General features: G+C 41.4%; 2 protein-coding genes across 3 annotated transcripts; one reads left to right on the forward strand and one right to left on the reverse strand.

Moving 5' to 3' along the window:
- The first annotated feature begins 2,653 nt into the window (after positions 1 to 2,653).
- On the forward strand, positions 2,654 to 12,884 carry dixdc1a (DIX domain containing 1a). 2 transcript variants are annotated; one of them, XM_053422796.1, is made up of 16 exons: positions 2,654 to 2,762; positions 3,036 to 3,221; positions 6,610 to 6,767; positions 6,870 to 7,015; positions 8,610 to 8,699; positions 8,971 to 9,024; positions 9,117 to 9,167; positions 9,423 to 9,527; positions 9,644 to 9,697; positions 9,791 to 9,883; positions 10,596 to 10,673; positions 11,202 to 11,363; positions 11,471 to 11,537; positions 11,701 to 11,809; positions 11,976 to 12,084; positions 12,332 to 12,884. In XM_053422796.1, exons 2-16 carry the CDS (start codon positions 3,199 to 3,201, stop codon positions 12,413 to 12,415), a joined length of 1,383 nt encoding a protein of 460 aa, XP_053278771.1. In that variant the 5' UTR covers positions 2,654 to 2,762; positions 3,036 to 3,198; the 3' UTR covers positions 12,416 to 12,884. The 2 variants fall into 2 exon arrangements, with proteins under 2 accessions (XP_053278771.1, XP_053278770.1); XM_053422795.1 differs by having other exon boundaries at positions 2,660 to 3,221.
- Positions 12,885 to 13,077: 193 nt separating this feature from the next.
- pih1d2 (PIH1 domain containing 2) lies at positions 13,078 to 15,432 on the reverse strand. The gene is made up of 5 exons (XM_053422797.1): positions 15,238 to 15,432; positions 14,292 to 14,418; positions 13,973 to 14,206; positions 13,575 to 13,849; positions 13,078 to 13,428 (listed from the first exon to the last, which is right to left on the reverse strand). Exons 1-5 carry the CDS (start codon positions 15,418 to 15,420, stop codon positions 13,294 to 13,296), a joined length of 954 nt encoding a protein of 317 aa, XP_053278772.1. The 5' UTR covers positions 15,421 to 15,432; the 3' UTR covers positions 13,078 to 13,293.
- Between the last annotated feature and the right edge of the window lie 3,684 nt (positions 15,433 to 19,116).

Below are 19,116 nucleotides of genomic sequence, written 5' to 3' on the forward strand. Positions count from 1 at the left end.
GTTTTGTGACTTCATACTTCTACTGTCTTGTAGCTGTTACTCTATTACATTTATCTGACGGCCACCGTTATTTGTTACATTGCAGATTAAGGTCTTACAGATAAAAACTAGGATATGGTTCAAGTTTAGATAAAACCAATAAAGACACAGTACTTTTTTGTACTGCTACATTTCTTAAGTAATAGAATCTAAATACTACTCCCAGCATTGCCATCACATATCATTTTTTTATTATTCTTTTCTCAATAACTATTAAACTAAAATTCCTTTTCATGTGAACGTTTTAAGAGATAAAGAAGGATGTGCATTCCAGATAATTAAGATATTTTCAAAGGCAGATATTTGGTGCACAGATATTTTAGACTGCAGCTGCCTACTGACATAGAATGACTTGTAATTATTTGCCACCCTATCCACTGTCATTACCCGAACAATAACCATAAATCGCCTCAGTGTTCCTTTACAAATTGTATCTGACAACAAAAACGTAATGGGACTCCCAGGGACAAAGGCTTATCAGTGTGTGGCGCTTCGTACGTATCTGTGTGAAGGTCAGGGAAATAAAAAGAGACGAGTGCCTCTTGTTTCATTGCAGGCACAATAATAATTTACAATAAGGATCCACGGCGACCATACCAACAATCTGTTCTATTTCAGCAGCTCATTTGATTTACAAATTGGCCGACTGCGTGCCGTCCCTGTGGCAAAGCGGCTTTCTTCCCACCTCCCCAGTGGTGGCATGACTTTCCCACCACTCTTTGAACAGCAAAGTCACTCCTTATATATCAGCCACACATGAATTAAATATTCTTTCTGTTCAAATAAACATCTTGGTTTCGCTATTCCCTCGGTCACATCTCGGCGTGCCAAGTCGTCTTTGTCTCCCTGCTTTGTACCCGATGTCGTCCTTGTCCTTTTAATTATGAAAAAATATAGCACTGCAGAGAATAGACATTAGAGCATAAGAGAAAAGGTAAAAACTTTATTAGGAAGTTCCTGAAAAGGTTTTTCAGGAAGTTACTAAACTTGCCAAACTGATAAAATGCTTCCTCCCAGTGTTTTACACCCCAAATTATTCTTTGGAAACTACACCTGGACTAGGTTGAGTGTTGAGTGTTGGATGGTCCCGCTTCAGGTGTATGAGTCTAATCCATGCCCAACAACATACTGCGGGGGGGGGGGGGGGGGGGGTATATACGGAAAAGCAAATATAGAAATTTTTTCCTGTGAGTTCTTACAGACTCCCGCCAAAATATTGTATAACTTCAGCCTGTGCTAAATATTTGATTTAATTACTTTGCAGACTGAGATTACTTATTCAAGATATAATCAACAAATATATTATCCTGTGTTGGTATAGATTAAATTCTAATAAGCACTATAATAAATATTTAAAAAAAGATAGTGCTGCCTCTACCTGCTACAATGCTTGAGGATGTAATTTTGTCCAGTATTATGATATATATATATATATATATAGAGAGAGAGAGTATATTATTTTTAGAGGGGCTGAAATACAAGTACTTTGGAGACCTATTTCCCATTCAGCAGCGGCAGTGTAATGACAGGATGCTCAGTCGGAACACTGTTCAAGAGTCTACTTAACTCGCGTCAAAGAAATCTGCTGCCTGCTGCGCACGTTGTGAAGCCTTCTCACACAATGCTTTTATCTGCTGGCTCCAGTGGTGCTTTTTCCATATATTGTATGTTTTTTAAGGCTGTAAAAATGAGGCTCACTACACACAATACATGGTAAATGTAGCACTTTTTCTAGTTTTGATGAGCACTCAGAGCACTTTACTGCACAGGTGTTTTTGCCAATCGCCCATTCTACATGAAAGCAGTAAAAAGAGCTGAATTGTAGACCAGTGTGTATAAATACACTCTTTATAATAATTGAAATACATAAAGCCGCGGGTTTAGGCATTATACTTTATGGCATATGATACATGTAGAATTTTTTTTTTCCGATTGAAGATTCTAAAAAGAATTATTCTTTAAATGATGACTATGTATTTCAATTACTTATTTAAATTGCCTTATAACTGTATTGCATATGTTCAGTGTAAATGTAGACATTTAATGAAGAGTTTTCCATCAGGTTGAGTTAGCATAAATAAATCAAATCACTTGAGATTGATTGGATTTGTGTGATTTGATTTGTGTGTTTAATGTGTATATTTACACTTTAACCTCATCTGATTGAAAAGCCCTCAAGTTATTTGATTTATTTCCATTAACTCCACATGAAAGAGAGCACTTCATTAAAAGTTACCCTTTACGTTGACCTCATGTAATAACCAGGAGATTTAATATTTAATTGAAACACATGAAGTCAGTGGTTTAGGCGTTTCAATGTTTTGAGTTTAAATACCTTCTTTCCGTTGGTTTTTTTTAGATTCTGACTCTAAACCTGTGTTTTTAGTCAACAAAGAAAAGATTCCTCACATATAACTATTGTCTAATGTTTTCAATGCATGTGCTGGTTCTTTATTTTAGCTGCAGTGAAATACAGTAGAGAGATCCAAGGGAAAGCAAGGAGGGAGGAGGAGGAGGAGGAAAGATCCCTCCTCCTCCTTGTGAAAGGAGAGAGCAGCGAGGGAAGGAGGGAGGAGGAATGAGGGAGAAGGGGGAGGGTAAACACTCCCAGGCAGACAGAGCCATGTCTGACATCCTCGCTCAGTGAAAGAAGGGCTGATACAAAGCCTGGGCGACCGAGCAGAGGAGAGATAGAGGGAAGGAGGCAGGGAGGGAGGGCAGAGGTAATACATGCACACAACAAGAAAAGGGCTGAGAGAGATGCACAAGAGCTGCATCAGTTCTCGTGCAGCAGGAACAAAAAACATTGTGTTCGTGAATGGGAGCTGGTGGTGAGAGCAGTGAGGAAGCAGCAGCCAGACTCCAGCCTCTCCTCTGTGCCTGCAGCCTCATGGGGAAGGCGCAGGGCTGCTCTCTGGGATCGGGAGGTTTCTGTGTTTTCAGGGAGATGTTGCAGGAGTGGATTTGAACGTGCTGTTGTTTGTGATTGAACACAGTGCGCGACGTGGAGGCTTCCTGTGGCTGCAGCTGCTGCTCTCGGTGCTGCTCCCCTCCCTGCTGCCTCCATGCTCCTGACAGGGAAGCAGGGCAGCAGCATCATCTCCATCAGCACCCAGATGCGGCGCCGCTGTATGGGAGGTTAATCCTGCACACACCAGCATGGGAGCCAAACAGATGAAATGGTAAGAGAGGATTTGATATAAATTGTTGTTTGAGCAGGCTGCTGTTGTGTGTCTGTGATGAACGAGAGCATCAAGGTAGAGAGATTTGAGGCCTGAAGTCAACACACTACACATTTGATTTATCATGTTCATCAGCATCATGTGTCAGAGTGTTAGTATTAGAAACAAATATCACCATAACAACCGACGGATCCTCATTCTGCAGGTTATTGTTCAGTGTTTACAGTGAGGTAGGTGTGGGTGTGTCCCTCTGTGTGTGTGTGAGCTGAGCTGCCATTGCTTTAGCAACCTCAATCTAACTTTCATCACCGGCTCTTCCTTTTCATAATTCAGAGGGTGGGTTATGCATTTTACATTATTTTAGAATTATAAATACAAAATGTGTGGGGTTCTTTTTATTTTTCAGAAAAATAAGGATGACGAATTTATTATTATTGATTACATGATTAGATTTACAATTTCTGCTGATTGAGATGAGGCTGAATTTAACTTGTTACATTTATTGTGCAGTATTGTGGTTCACTGGTTTTGAAACTGGGGATTAGGGCCTCTCCAAAGTAATAACATTAATCTGAAGGGATTTAAGATGATTCAAGTGGCGTGAAAGAAGGAAAAGTAAAGTTAAGCTACTTAAATTTGTAAACATTTTAAGACTTTTTTAAGAAATTCAATTATGGGTCATTTTACCTCTTTGTGGCACAAACAGTTATTCAAAAAAAAACAACTGAGAAGTGCATTGGGGAGACTTTTCTTTGGTGGAGATGCTAACAACTAGTACACATCTGTAATGTCCCATCAAGACTCAAACCAATAAGCTGCTGAAGCACTGATTTAACTTTCAGCAAATAGATTGTATCTCACAAGATCACCACTTGTTTTGTAATGTAAAGTCTTTATATGAAAATTAACCCATAAACAATACATGTGTATAAAGATAGTAAAGTTAAAAGTACAAAACTTTCCTCTGAAATTAAATAAAAAAGTGAAGTAGCATAAAACAGAAATACTTTAAGTACCTCAAAATTAAACTTAAGTAAAGGGCTGGGGTAAATATATTTAGTAACTTTCTGCTGCTGCTGATCAGATGATGTTAATCTGTTGTACTGAAGCTCATCTCTCGCAAATCCCAGCGATTAATCTGTGGTTTAGCCCATATGTTCCAAATATATATATAAATAAAGACCTTTGTGCTCTGTTGGTGCCGCCGATCAACAAAGAGCATCTAAGATAAATGTGTTAGAAGTTGAACTGGACCCTGAGACATGACAGAGGGTTTCTCAATGACATGATTAGTGGGAGGCCGCCTCTTTGTGAAGAACACTGAAGGACAATCACAATCAAGACTTTTTTTTTTGTGTGACCTTTTGCAATGACTTTTTCTGAGGAGGATCAAACAACCAGACGTTTCTCTGTGCGGTGATTGCAGCCTGAAAATGTCACATGATTAAACTAAAAAAAGTCCAAATTACAGGCAACCAAATTATATATACTTTTCTTTAACCAAGCGGCAGCCTGAAGGCAATTCCCCCTTTCATTAGGTTCACCCTGAGTCCAGACTTAAATATCTCAACAGCTTTTCATAAGTGACCATGCATGCGATTTGCAATTTTATTTACAAAAGAAGAGAGAGCAGGGAGGGAAACTGCTTCGTCACGTTTGTAAGGGGATTCGCAGACATGAAAAACATAACTTATACTAACAAATACACAAATAGCAGTAATGATGATACAATAAAGATGAACAAAGCAACACAAAGCAATAGGATAAATGATAAAAACTTGACCAAAACCACACCTACACACACTCAAGGCCTCTCCTGGGATCCCAAACCAGACGCTCTACATCTCAGTCACAAGTGTCACTAACGTGGAATGAAATAAATGGTCGCTGCCAAACAAAGTAACATTCTGTCATGTACTGATTTGACCTATAAATCAAACAAGAAGATCAATACAATGAAATGCTGAAGGAAGCTCAGTCGAGCTAAACAAGCAAAAATGTGAAAGTTACAGATCTGAGTGAGTTCGGTGAATTATTCCAGTTCTATGGTGTTTTTAACTGAAAATCACAGATTCCAGTTATTTTAGGAATACATTTAAAACAAAGAAAGGGTGTCGAGTATGTAAATAGAACTAAAAGTTGATTTTCCATATAAAGGATAGTTAAAGTAAAAGTATTTGAAAACAATCATTAATGTTTAAAGTTATCGGACATGACAAATCTACAAATGTTACATGTAAAGTTCATTTAAAAGATGAAGATGTGCTTCAGGGGTTATATAATATCACTATAATAAACTGATGTATTTATGACACTATGATACCATCTATAGCTTATGTGTTAACGGAAACAAATTCAGAATCAATCCAATTTCGAGATATGAAATATATGAACTTCCATAAACGGATATGAAATATGCGTTCGAAACAGAAGTAAGATTGACATTTTAATAAATATATATCACAGTTTATTTCATACAGAGTCAATGTGAACATACAAGTGACAGATTATCGTTTTACTGTCTGTGGGGATATTAGCTTTTGCTGAGTAATGCTGTTCCGATCCCAATCTTGCATCCTGGCACATGTCTGGGAGGAACATGTCCAACCAGGCAAATCCCTCAGGACATTCATGGGTTTCTAAATGCACTTTTTCTTCCACAGTTAAATCCACAGTTTGTTTTTTCTCTTCTTAGTTTTAGCCTCAGGAGGAGAATCAGGCATTTGGTGGCTTTTCTCTCTCTCTCTCTCTCTTTGCTTGCACGCAGTTTAGATCGGTTTCCACAGACACCGGCTTGTTTTCCCACGCAGACACAGAGGGAGAAAGACGCACTGGCCTGTTAAAGCACCATGCATAATGCCATAGGTCACAGGTCACAGTAGCTGTATACTATTTCCACAAACAGATCAGAGGGAAGACGACAGTCGGCATGAACCTTGGGCTACGAGCGATGCTCTGAGAAAACACACAAAACACAGTGTATACATACAAGCTGCAGGAAATCCAGCCTTTCAGGAGCCACACAAACATTATGTTTTGAAATTATGGCTGAAGGGGGGGGGAACGAACGAACTATGTGAAGAATTTCCTGTTGGAAAAATGACAGTGTTGCAAATTCCTGCCCTCGCTGACTATTCTCTGAACAGGTTTTGGTTCTTGTCTGTCATGTGTTTACGTTCATCTGATTATCTGTTAGTCTGTGATATGCTTTAAAAACAGATATGGTTTAAAATATTTAGCCCTGATAGGATTCATTGAATTATTTTTGGTGCTCTATATGGGGAAGTTGTATATCTCCATTTTAATTCAGCTCGGCTTATTCATCGCTGCTCATTTGGCAGGAGATTCAAACACACTGACTCCTGCCTGTGCCCACCATCTGTTTCAGTCTCAGCTCGGCCAGCCCTGCTCACTCCCCCAAAGAGGAGTATGTCATCACCCAGTTCAGTGACACCCTTAAAGAGGAGGCCGTCCACGATCAGGCCGAGGACCATGGGGACCCCCGAGAAGACAAATCTGAGCTGACAGAGAAGAAATCTGTCGCAGGTCGGTTGGATGCACGTCAGCTCTTGTGCAGTGAAACCGAACATCAGAAAAAAAAATGAAGCTCCCTCGCCTCATGTCCTTATGTTCCTCTCTTCCTCACAGAGGAGGTGTCCCTATGTGGATTGTGTCCCTCCCTCGGGCACAATATGCAGGAGGAGGAGAAGTCCTGGGACGAGCAGCTGGACGCCCACCAGGAGCATCTGGAGAAAGAGATGCAGGAGGCCAGGAGGATGGTGTTCCGCCTCCAGGTAAGTTCCTGGTGACGGAACACTTAAAAACCGAAACCACGTCGCTCAACACACAAACACAGAACGCACAAAGACTACAGGAACATCAGAGGACGGCAGCAGCTTAAATTTAGCATCAGTGAAATTATAGCCTGGTTGCACACTTGAAATCCTCTGCCCACGTCTGCAGGGTTTTGCAAAGATTCACAAACTAAAGATAAATGCAAAAGATACAAAAATATATAAAATCCAAGAGCTTATTCTCTCTATATTCTATTTCTATAATATATTGTTATGTGTTTGTGGAAATATTTGTAGATGAATGATGATGCTACTTTAGAGTAGAAACTGTACAAGAAGACTTCCTGAGTCATGAGTGTTTTGCCACTGCCCCGCCCCTTTAAGAGACAAGTGAAAAGCCTAAAAACGGATAACAGCCGATTGGGGTCGGGTTAGCAACTTTCAAACATTTTGACTCTAAAATGTTATTTTCCAAATCAGGACAAACATGAACTTGGTTTGAGATCCGTCTCTGTGTCAGTGACACTGTCTCATGAGATCTGTCCACAAAGATGTCTCTGTCTCTCTGCTCTCACTGCTGTGCTGCTGACGTCACTTTCCAATGGATAAACAGAAATTTAAAGGGACTTGTACACGGAGCCGTAAAACTTAAGATCTTAAAGCTCGTGGTTCTTTGCTTGATAATATCCTTCAGGTGGTAGTACTACTATATAACTATTCTTGGAGGGGAAAGAGAAAACTCACATGATCCTTTTTTATCGGTCTGTACGTGTCCAGAGACACAGGTTCTGAAACAGGTCAATGCACTGTACAATATGTAAGAAAAGACGTGTGAAGTGACCTGTTCAGAAATAACTCTGCTTAAACCACATGTCCAAACATACAACATGTCAACATTCTGAGTTTGTAGCCTGGTTCCAAACCTCTGAATCTCCACAACTCAGATTGTCTCAGTAATTCCAATGAATCAAGTGAAAACAAAATTGAGAATTTTTAATCTGGTGACCTGATAAATTAAATCAAACTCTTGACAAATGAAATACATTAGAGAGAATAACACTGCGATAAGATAAATGAGCAAGTAAACACCCACTAGCAAATTTCACTGAAAAATTTCCATTATTAATTAACAGACTCACAAAGATCTGTTTGATAAGTTTGGTAATTCTGATTGTTTAGGAGGGGATGGTTTGATTTCTGTGTGACCGTGTGTGTGTGTGTGTGTGTGTGTGTGTGTGTGTGTGTGTGTGTGTGTGTGTGTGTGTGTGTGTGTGTGTGTGTGTGTGTGTGTGTGTGTGTGTGTGTGTGTGTGTGTGTGTGTGTGTGTGTGTGTGTGTGTCAAGTTCAATTCAAGTGAGAGGATGAAGTCTGTGTATACTTCTGTTAGCTTTTCAATTGGATTTCAATCTGATTCAGTCGACTGAATTCAGTGGCTTATTGTGCAGCCGAGTAAAAAGAACGACTGCATTTACAAATACAAACACACAAACATATATGAGGCTCCTCTGCCATGAAAATTTAATAACAACTGCTTGTATGTATGTACTCTGTGTCTGTACACAGTTTATATGTGCTTGTGTGTTTTTGTCCTCAGGCGCTGCTGCTGCACGGCTCCCTCCCTGAGGAGGACCAGGTTGGATCCGTGAGCTTCGGAGAGAACCGAGCGAACGCTGAACAGCAGCTGGTACGGTGCCCTCTCTCTGCTAACTCGAGAAAAAACCACACTGTGCTCGCCATTCTGTGTGTGAAGTGTCAGTGTCAGCCCGTCTGTTGTCATGAGCACGGCAGGCGTCGAGAGGACTGAAACCTTTGTCTGATTCGCGTTCCTCTCAAGAGGAGCACGGATGAATCTCTCTAATCTGCTGGCGCGCTGTCGTGCAGGCCCGACGTCTCCTCATGCATTCTGACATTTTTCCATCCTCTAATTATGTTCCCCGTGCTCTCTCCCTCTGAAGGTTCTGATCCGCAGTCGTCTGGACCAAAGCGTGGAGGAGGCCCTTGATCTCAAGGTACAGCAAGTAAATGTGATCGGGTTTATAACAGAAGAGCTGCTCTGTGAGTCCCTCTCTCTAATGTCTCTGTGCATTTGTGTGGCCTTCAGAGGGATCTCCTGAGACACAAACAGGAGGTGCGTCACGTCCAGGCCATCAAGGTAAAGCTCTCACTCTAATATTGTCCTTTGTGTGCAATCTAAAATAGATTAAAGGATATAACTCTGAGTCGTCCGCCTTCCCAAATTGATGATTCTGCAGTTTCTCTCTTGCACACCATCCATATTTGATTTCAGTACAAAGATGATAAAGTTGGGAGATGGGTGTGTTCGGTCCATAGTGCAGGTGGATGCAGTTGATCTGTATTCAGGTCTTCACCGGACGTTTCTTTGATCTCCCTCTCTGTCCCTCATTAGGATGCTCTGCAGCAGCGCCTGGCAGTGCAGGAGGACGCCGTCCTGCAGCTCAAGCAAGAACTGCTGAGGTCCAACATGGCCAAAGATCAGCTGGAAGGGGAAAATGTGAGACAAGTGATGATTTCCGTTTGACACAATATAATATATGCCCTGCTTGACCTATGGATGCAGTGACAGGGCGGGAGAGCGCTCGTATATCACACTGATGTATCTGTTTGCAGGTGGAGCTCAAACACAAGCTGAGCGAACAGAACAAATTGCTCAGTGAATATGAGGTATCGGCTTTTATTATTTACACTTCAGTGCATTCCTGAGATGAAGACACGCACACAGAGATTCACGCCATCCGTCTTTCGTGTCACAATTAGCAGCAGCTCGGGAGGAAGGAGAGAATACTGCAGCAGCAGCAACAAAAGCTGGAGGACGCTCAACATAAAGCACACGGAGTCAGCCTCGCACGGGTATGGAGCACGACACGTTTCAAGCATTTACTATTCATAGAGCGCTTCTCAAAACTTACGTCAGCAAATTGAAATCAGGGAATTGCAAAATCAAACGTGAAATTGAATTAGCTAACCAAATGTGTTATCCATTAACCGGATCAGGATAAAATAAGAAAAGATTAAGGACAATTTAACAATAATTAAGTTTGTTCTTTAATAAAATTCATTAAGAGATTTATCTTTTTATAATGTGTCCACTCACTTGTGAAAACCCAGCTTTAGTAGCCCTGTTTTATTTTAGGATCCCCATATCACTGCAACAGCTGTTTTCAGATTTGTAGCATTTGAGCATGCAGAGCATTTTGTGTGGTAAAGGTTGCAGTATACACTTTTTGCATACCTACTTGACAATAGCACTCGTGTTTGTGTTTTAAAAAAAATAGGATATTTCCTAACTTAGCAGTTCCTGAAGTTTATATAAATACAGATTGTAGTAGGTACTCTGGGACTACTTTCAGCTGTGGATTAATACACATTCGGGGCCCTAGGGAGTATTTTTGGCAGCAAACGGGCACAGTTAAAAATAAACTACAGCACATGTATTAATCATAATGAAGAGAAACACTGTAAAACAGAAAACAGGGTTTAAAGCTTACCACCTCTATTTTTTATGAGTCTTCTACACATTGTTTATTTAACATTTATTTATGCCGTGTCATCTGTTTTACAGTCATACAGGAGTGAAAGTGGTGGTTACAGTAACTCAGTGGCTTCAACATCTCCTCCATCATTCCAACACACTGCGCCGGTTTGTATCCTTCTTTATTTCAACCTTTTCATCAGTAAACACTAATGTTCAGTTTGATATTTTAATTTTGATCTTATTGTATGGAAGAAATGCTGAATTAATTCAAAGCTATGTGTGATGAAAATAAAGACGGAGAATAATGAGCACTAAAAAGAGCAGATTATGATACTAAAAATAGAGAAGACGTATGTAATAATGAAATTCTATATTTTAATAATGCTGCACTAGGTCAAAGTAACAATACGCTTAGTTAGATTAAGTATAAGTCAGATTTGTCTTTTTTGCCAAAGAAAGTAAAATTGATGAAATACAAAATTAATACTGAAATGAGTCAATTTAACTACGTATTAAACTTGAATGCATGAGTCTAAAATCTGATTTATATTCTCCTAGGTTTGACGATGAGTGTTTTTATTGAATTTAGTTGTATACATCTCTTTGTATATTGACATTGATATCTTCCTTTGTATCAAATCAAAAGAATACATTTATAGAAAGTGTTTGACTATCAGGAGTGTGTGTCCTCAGGGAGACGAGCTGCAGCTGGTCAGGGAGGCTCTCCGTAGTTTGAGGGACAGTTTTTCCGGCCACGATCCCCAGCATCACACCCTGGACACTCTGGAGCAGGGCATGTCCAGCCTCATGGAACGATTACACACCTTTGACACGCAGCGCAGACAGGACAGAGGGGTAAACACAGACACACAGACACACAGCTACACGTGTCACCTGATGGACGATGAGTCAACAACGATGAAATCTGTCAGCGTGACGTGATTAACTGCTTCTTCTTCTAGGAGGAATTCAAATCACCGGGACGCAGAGCCAACCCGACAGACCGGGAGTCCTGGCCGATGAGCTCGAGTGAGACAAACAAATTCCTTGTTTTGTTTAGGATTTGTCATCGTCCCAGCATCTCCACAAGAGCTGCTCAATCAATCTAGGCCTTGTATGCAGTGGGGCTGGAGGCATTTTCAGAATCTGATTGTGAAAAACTAAATTTGATGTGTTTTGTAATTATTTCCAGAAATGGCACACTCACACAGCAGCCCGGGGTTGGATTCCACCGTTTCAACCAAAGTGCTCTACTTCACCGATCGCTCGCTCACTCCATTTCTGATCAACATCCCAAAAAGGTGAAAACAGACACTTTATGTCGGGTTTATTTGACAGTGTTATTGTTTGATCCCTCACTAGAGATGCTTCGGCGGCTGTGCTGGTTAAATGTTTATCCTTAGAGCGGCCTGATGCGTCTGTGGGTGGTTGTGTGTACAGACCATGACTGACAGTGTGTGTTCACAGGCTGGGCGAGGTGACACTGCGAGATTTCAAGGCGGCTGTGGACAGACAAGGCAGTTTCAGATACCACTTCAAGGCCCTTGACCCGGAGTTTGGCACAGTGAAAGAGGAGGTAGGTGTCGGAGCACTTCATTTCACATTAGCTTCAACACGCGCTTGTAAAATATCAGGTTAAGAATAAGAAATGCTAATAATAGCCGTTTCTGTTCTGTACTTCAAAACACGGCGAGGTGACTTAGTTTCATCTCAGAGATTTTGGTAACACTGAGCAGCTATTTTCAGTTCCCCATGTGGCCCTCTGTGCCATTCAGTGGATGAGTCTCTCTTGGATGTGTTAATGCTTGATGTGGGCTCTTCAGGTTTTCCAGGACGGAGCAGTGGTGCCTGGCTGGGAGGGGAAGATCGTGGCGTGGGTGGAGGAGGACCACGGAGAGCGGAGGTAGAGACCGACAACAAGAGAGCACCGCAGCAAACCTCAGTTGTTCCCACTGGACCAGAAAAACAAATACTCGTGATGCCATAAGAAACAATAACACAATTAACTGGGACCAAAAGAGACGAATACAATTTCAGTGTAAAACGATGTTTTAAAAATGAATGTTTCATAATGAAGAATTTGACATGAAATTCACATTTAGATACTTTTGTTTATTTAATTTTTTAAATAATGCGTATCAGACACTGTTTGAAGCTCATACATTAATACGGGGGACTAAAAGTTAACGGTCAGTAAACTTGAATCTCTGAATTATATAAAAAGAAATGGGATTTACAAAAAATAACATGGGATGAGCTAAAAAAAAAGAAGCTGTTATCAGTGCTGATTTTTCACACATTCCAGATTGCCAAATAGTGATGTTGTTTTTCCCCATCCATTGTGATGTTTTAATAAAGGCAAATTACTGCACGGATCATTTAGTCAGTTATTCCCCTGGCGTAACGCACTGACACCGTACACCAGCTCCTAACCACTACACACCGCGACTTGTACACCCACACATTCATAAACAAAACCCACAGACTGTCATTCAAGTCAATTAAAGGGTTTTGGACTGAGAATTAAATTTGTTGCTGCAGATCAACCCACACAGTGAAATACAGTATTTGTTACAGAAAAACATTCAAGATATTTATGGAAGAACCAGTTTAGAGACCAGCTGTTGTTTTCGCTTTGCAAAAAAGGAATTTATTTTCTTTTGTAAATTCATTTTTGGGTACAGTCAGTGTCAGAATTCACTAGTTAAGCTTCACAGTTTCCTCAGCCGATTCCAAGGAGGACTGATCGCCTCTTCTACGCTTCTCTGTCAATCAAATCAAACGATCACAGAACATCCACCTTCACTGCAAGCTGTCGTTTCTTCTTGTTAAAGACGGCAGACGCAGTGTCTTCATTCACAGCTACTGGAAAGTCCAGGAGCAAATAGCAAACATCCTCCACTTCCAATAACACATCTTCCTGCAGAAGAAAATGGATTCAGCACTTCACAACAGCAGGAACAGGCCAGTTGTGTATTTTTAATGACATCCAACTAGGCTCTGACACACACCGGATTCTAAAGGGGTTTATTATAACTTCGTACAGGGGAGTGTGTTTCCGCTAACCTTGGAAATCCTCAGCTGGCAATCTGACGTGGAGTGAACCGTTGGCAGCTCCACTGTCAGCTCCACGCTGCGAGGAACCCCCGCTGTATCAGTTTTCACCTCCAGCCGGTGCCTTGGCTTCTGAGGCTGCACAGAAGTGCTGGAGATGACCTGGATGAGATCCTTCTTCTTGTTCTCCGCGGGCTTGCAGATAATTTGTGCAGCCGGCTCGTCGTCTTGTTGCTCCGAGCGCAGGGAGGCGATCTGCTGCAGGAGGGAAGCTGGGGTTTGACTGACTGTAAAAAAAAAAAGTGCTCGGGATTATTAGAAACAGTGCTGCAGGGTAAAACATGATGCCCCTGCAGCAGTAACAGAAAACAGTTAAAGCATAAATGAGGGTGTGGAAGTTATTGCTCTACCTGTGTCGGGTTGTTTGGAGGCGTTGGTGGGCCACTGCTGAAATCCAAGGCGGCGGTTCAGGTCACCTTGACTACTTTGTGGGCTACATGTGATGACAGTGTACTGCTGAGATAACCTCAACCCATGCTGCTGCTGGGCAAAGGTCAGGGCCAGGGTATACAAATCAGATTTGTCCTTCTTATCTGATTCCAGCACTGCAGGGTTTAAGGCCACATCCAACACAGTGTACAAGTCTGAGGAGGAAACACATCCAATTCATCAGCAACAGTAGTTTTCTCATTTACATCATGAAACACATGATCCAGCCGCCTCATTCACCTTGACTTTCACTTGTGCCTGTTTCCAGTTTCCCTGAACATAAAGGTAATGGCTTGCTGGGATCCTGAGGCGCCGGCACACGTTTCCAGCTGCATATGTTGAGATACAATAACCCCTTGTTCGGCTCCTGTGGAGGACAAAGATTAGCTGTCTGTAAGAAACCTGATCTCTAACCCATAACAGGATACAGGTATGACAGCCTCACTGTGTGTGGTGAAAGTCAAATGTTTTGTATTTTAAGGGTCGGCGGCTGAGCTGGAAGGAATAATTAAGTGGACAGATAGAATATTAAATGGAAACAACTTTAATAATCCAAAAGTGTACTCAAACGTTCAAGTAAAAAATGGTTAAAAATGAGAGGGTCTAACCTCTGAGAGTAAGTGATGATTCGCCCTTTTCCCTTCTTACTCACCAAATAATATGTAGATTAATCAACTGATCCACAGGAGTGATTATATGAGGACTTGATTGACCTTTGTCACTTTGGACACCTTCACTTAACTACACAATTATAACACATTCTGGTGCCTATAGTAATTGGCATATTTTCAGGGATGAACACGGGAACATGAGGTGTTTAAGGTCTTTAATGACACTCTCAGTGATCAGCCCATGACTTGTGTCCAAGTGGCGGTCATGTCCACTGATCCCCATATCTGGATCCATAAATCAATAATCATTTACTTTGTGCCTCATCTTACCTGGCGTTTAAAATGTTTTGTTCAAAAATAAGAAATAAAGGTCCTGAACTTCCTCATGAGGCCACAGAACCTGCTGGGTCCAGGTTTGAGTTTAACACCTGTTCGCACCGGACCCTGATTAACGGGACACACCTGAGCTCCCCCCCCGCTCTGACATCACGTGTCCGGCGTGAGGAGCAAATGTTTCATACAAACTTTTTTTAAACATCTGTGGAGAAACTCTAAGAAGTTCACAGTCAACTCACCAGCATCTCAGAGCAAAGACACGAGTCGAGCTCCGGCGGGCAGCTGAACCCCGCGCCCTCCTCCAGCTGAGTCTGGATGAGCTTGCGATAAGCTGCGGGGTCACTGGTGGACAGCTCGTCCATCATGGACCACAGCCGGGACACCTGCTGCAGGACATCCTCTTTGCGTCCGGCCGAGGACATCTTTACAGTCAGAGGGACACACTCAAGTTGTGGCTGCGGTTGCCCCTGGAGACACTTCCGGTGTCAACAGAAACTGCAACGGATGTGTGAAGACCGCTGCCTGTGATGTCACTGCTCAGGCAGCTGTCTTCGTTGTAACGCAATGACAGTGTGTGTGTGTTACAAAACAGTGAAGAAAGACTCACAAAATGTTTCTTTCCCATTGCATATAACTATCATAATTACAATTTGTATTTACTATCATAAACAGTATGACCGGATGTCATAGGCATTTCCAAGGACATCCATACATTTTTTTTATATTACTTATTGTTATACTTCAACTTCAAACTCTTGTTTATGCGTTATGAACTTCTATGGTGTAAAAGCATCAGTGCATATTCTAACTAGACAACTGACAAACTGCTGCTGACCTACTACTTTTTAACTTTTCTCTAACTTTATCTAAAGTATTTATATGAATTCAGTTAAAACCCCATAGACAGCAATATTGATACAGGTTGGCCTATCCTGTTAAAATAAAGTGAAATGTACTGATATTGAAGCAAACTGTTATTTAGTATACTTTCCTAGCTAACCAGTAATTTCAAGTATAACTTGAAAAATGTTGTTTTGTTGACAGACATTCAGAATGTAAATAATTGCCTTTTTTTTAAAGCTTTGAGTAATTTGTGAAAATGCAGATCATTATAACTTAATTAAAGCAATACATGTAAGCATTGTCTATTGTAATGACATATTGTGTCAGTGATGATACATGTTAATAATGGAACCTTGAAAAGGGCGACAGAGCTGCAATAACAGACCCAAACAGCAGGTTTCACATGTGTCAAAGATAGCAAAGCTACTGCAGTAAGGACTGGGTTAAAGAGACTTTAATATTACAAATTCTTTGAAGTTCACAAGGCACGAACATTAATTGGCTAATGACACATTGATAACAGCTTCTCACCATCATCAGTTCAGACAGAGGAGTAAAGTCAGAGCAAATTTTAGTCTTTTTATACAACTCATTGAAAAGAAAGCAGTGTTCCAGTTTCAGTCATTATTCATCATGTTCCTTTGACATCATTGCCAAGTCCTACCACATTGTTGTACATCGTTTTAACAGCAGCTCAACTCCTGGATAAAGGTAATTTCACAGAAAGACACAACATTCCAATTGGCTTCAGACACAGGTCACATCACCTGAGCAGTCTTGACATGATTTGCTCAGAGACAGTTTTGTGGATCGGAAAGTACAACCGACTCAGTATTTGTGATAAAAAACACTAGAGCCTGACTAGGGTGGCCAACTCTCTGAAAAATAAATAAGGGACATCTCATTGGTAGGGCTGGCTGACCCGACTGCCTTCACCCTTCCTGGCGTGCTGAATTTTTTTAGCCCCTTTTTTTGTCAGTGAAACAATTTTTTAACTATTTGATCCTGAATTGATTTAGATGCATATTTTTGAGTGACATGAACACATGGGAAACACATTATTATCCAGCAATTCCCTTTAATAATAAACAAAATTAACTGAATAAAGTACGAATCTTTCTTAAACAGAAACCTATCTTGCTTTACTTAAAACTGTATACATTAATATAAAACAATAGATAGAAAGCAGAACATCCATCCTGAAATAGTGCATATTTTTTGTGCAATAACAAAAGTGCAAACAGAACTTGGTGGGGTGACTCAGCCCACCATGGGCAACAGAAAAAGTGCACCGGCACACCGTGCAGTGCGCTTTATAGATATTTTCGCACACATTTTCCACCCTGGTGTTTGCTTGTTCCCATTCCTCCTGGTATTTTTGCATCCTTTTCTGCTTTTCTCGGAGGAGTAATAGTCAGGTGGCTTAACGAAAATACCGATACCGACTGGACAAAAGCACCAAACTTTGCATGGGTCTTCCTTAGGGCTTAGTAGTCAAATTTAGCCTAGGAGCCACCCCTCCCCCCTCCCTATTTAATATTTAAGGGTATTTTTCAGAATTCGGGCCCATTTTTCAGAATTTGGCCCATTTCTGTAAAATAAATATAAAAAATAAATGTCTTGACCAGCCTGGGCAAGCAGAGCCACCTTCAACCTACAACTGCAAAGTCCTAGATGGTGCCGTCATCGTCCACTGCCTGCCCACAACCAGAGTAAGCACATTTGATGAGTATGCAGATGCAATATTCATCCCTTACCTAGAGAGTCAGCTTCGGGATGCAAAAAGATTGGATCTTGTTTGGGACACTTACACCACAGACAGTTTGAAAGAGTCTACCCGAGAAAAGCGAGGCACAGGTGTACGAAGGAAAGTATCAAGTCATACCAAGCTTCCTGGCAATTGGATGGACTTCCTTCGGGACTCAATGAACAAGGAGGAACTGTTTGGTTTTTTGACTTCCAAGATTAAAGAGTTTAGCTGGCCACAAGACAAGGCTGTCTACGCCACATCAGGGCCAGCTGTGGTATCCATTGGTTCCAGCAGCCCCATGAACAACTGCAATCAGGAGGAAGCAGACACGAGGCTTGTAGTCCACATTCTTCATGCACTGGAACAAGGGGAGACGAAGTTCCTGGTACGTACAGTGGATACAGATGTCATTGTCATACTTGTTGGCACCTTCCATGACATGCTTGCGACTCAACCTTTGGTCGACATCTGGGTTGCTTTTGGTATGGGCAAGAATTACAGGTTTTACCACATCAACACCATCTGTGCAAGCCTCGGGGAGTCACGATCAAAAGGCCTACCTGTGTTCCATGCATACTCTGGCTGTGACACGACCTCTGCATTCAATGGAAAAGGCAAGAAGTCAGTATGGCAAGCCTGGCAGTCTTATGAAGATGTTACAGAGACATTTGTATTTCTGGCCAACCATCCCTTCCAGCAGCTCGAACTGGATGATGAATCATTCCAGAAGCTCGAGAGACTGACTGTTATTCTGTATGACAAAACCAGCCCTTTGACCTCAGTCAATGAAGCAAGAAAGGAACTTTTCTGCAAGAAGAATCTGGCAATGGACAAATTGCCACCCATCCAGGATGCACTGCTCCAGCACCTGAGACGAGCAGTGTATCAAGCAGGAATCTGGACTACCAGCACACAAACACAGCAGGTGGTTCCTTCTCCACAACAGTATGCCTGGAACAAGGTATCCAACTTATGGGTGCCTGTTTGGATGACAACTCCAGAAGTTTCAAGAGCGTGCAGGGAGCTCATTAAATGTTCCTGCAAAGGAGACTGTTCCAACTGCAGCTGTGGCAAAGCAAACCTGGACTGTTCACCACTTTGCAAATGTAAATGTGTTCTGGACTTCTGAGAGTGTTAACTGTTTTTGAATAAATTCTGAGTTCTTTCCTGCATTGGGTCTGCGTTTGAGTCCCTTCCTGCAATTCTTAACACAGGCTGGACAAAAGCACCAAACATGCCCTGCTGCCCCCTCCCCCGAACTCCCCCTCCCCCACAGACTCTCCCCCACCCTCTGGTGATAAATAATGTTTGAGATATGGCACGACATGTGAAAACTATGGTGGCGGACAACACCAAAACACAGATATTGTACCACTAAACACCAATAAAATGTGTTAAAATCATTAGTAAGAGCAACCATAAAAAAAGTCTAGGCTTGTTTTTGTTTATACTAATTAATGGATCTAAAATGTATTAGATGTAATTCGTTTTTAATATAATTACACCCTGTCTGTGGACAGAAATG

The sequence above is a fragment of the Pleuronectes platessa genome, chromosome 5, assembly GCF_947347685.1.
Source record: "Pleuronectes platessa chromosome 5, fPlePla1.1, whole genome shotgun sequence".
NCBI lineage: Eukaryota > Metazoa > Chordata > Actinopteri > Pleuronectiformes > Pleuronectidae > Pleuronectes > Pleuronectes platessa.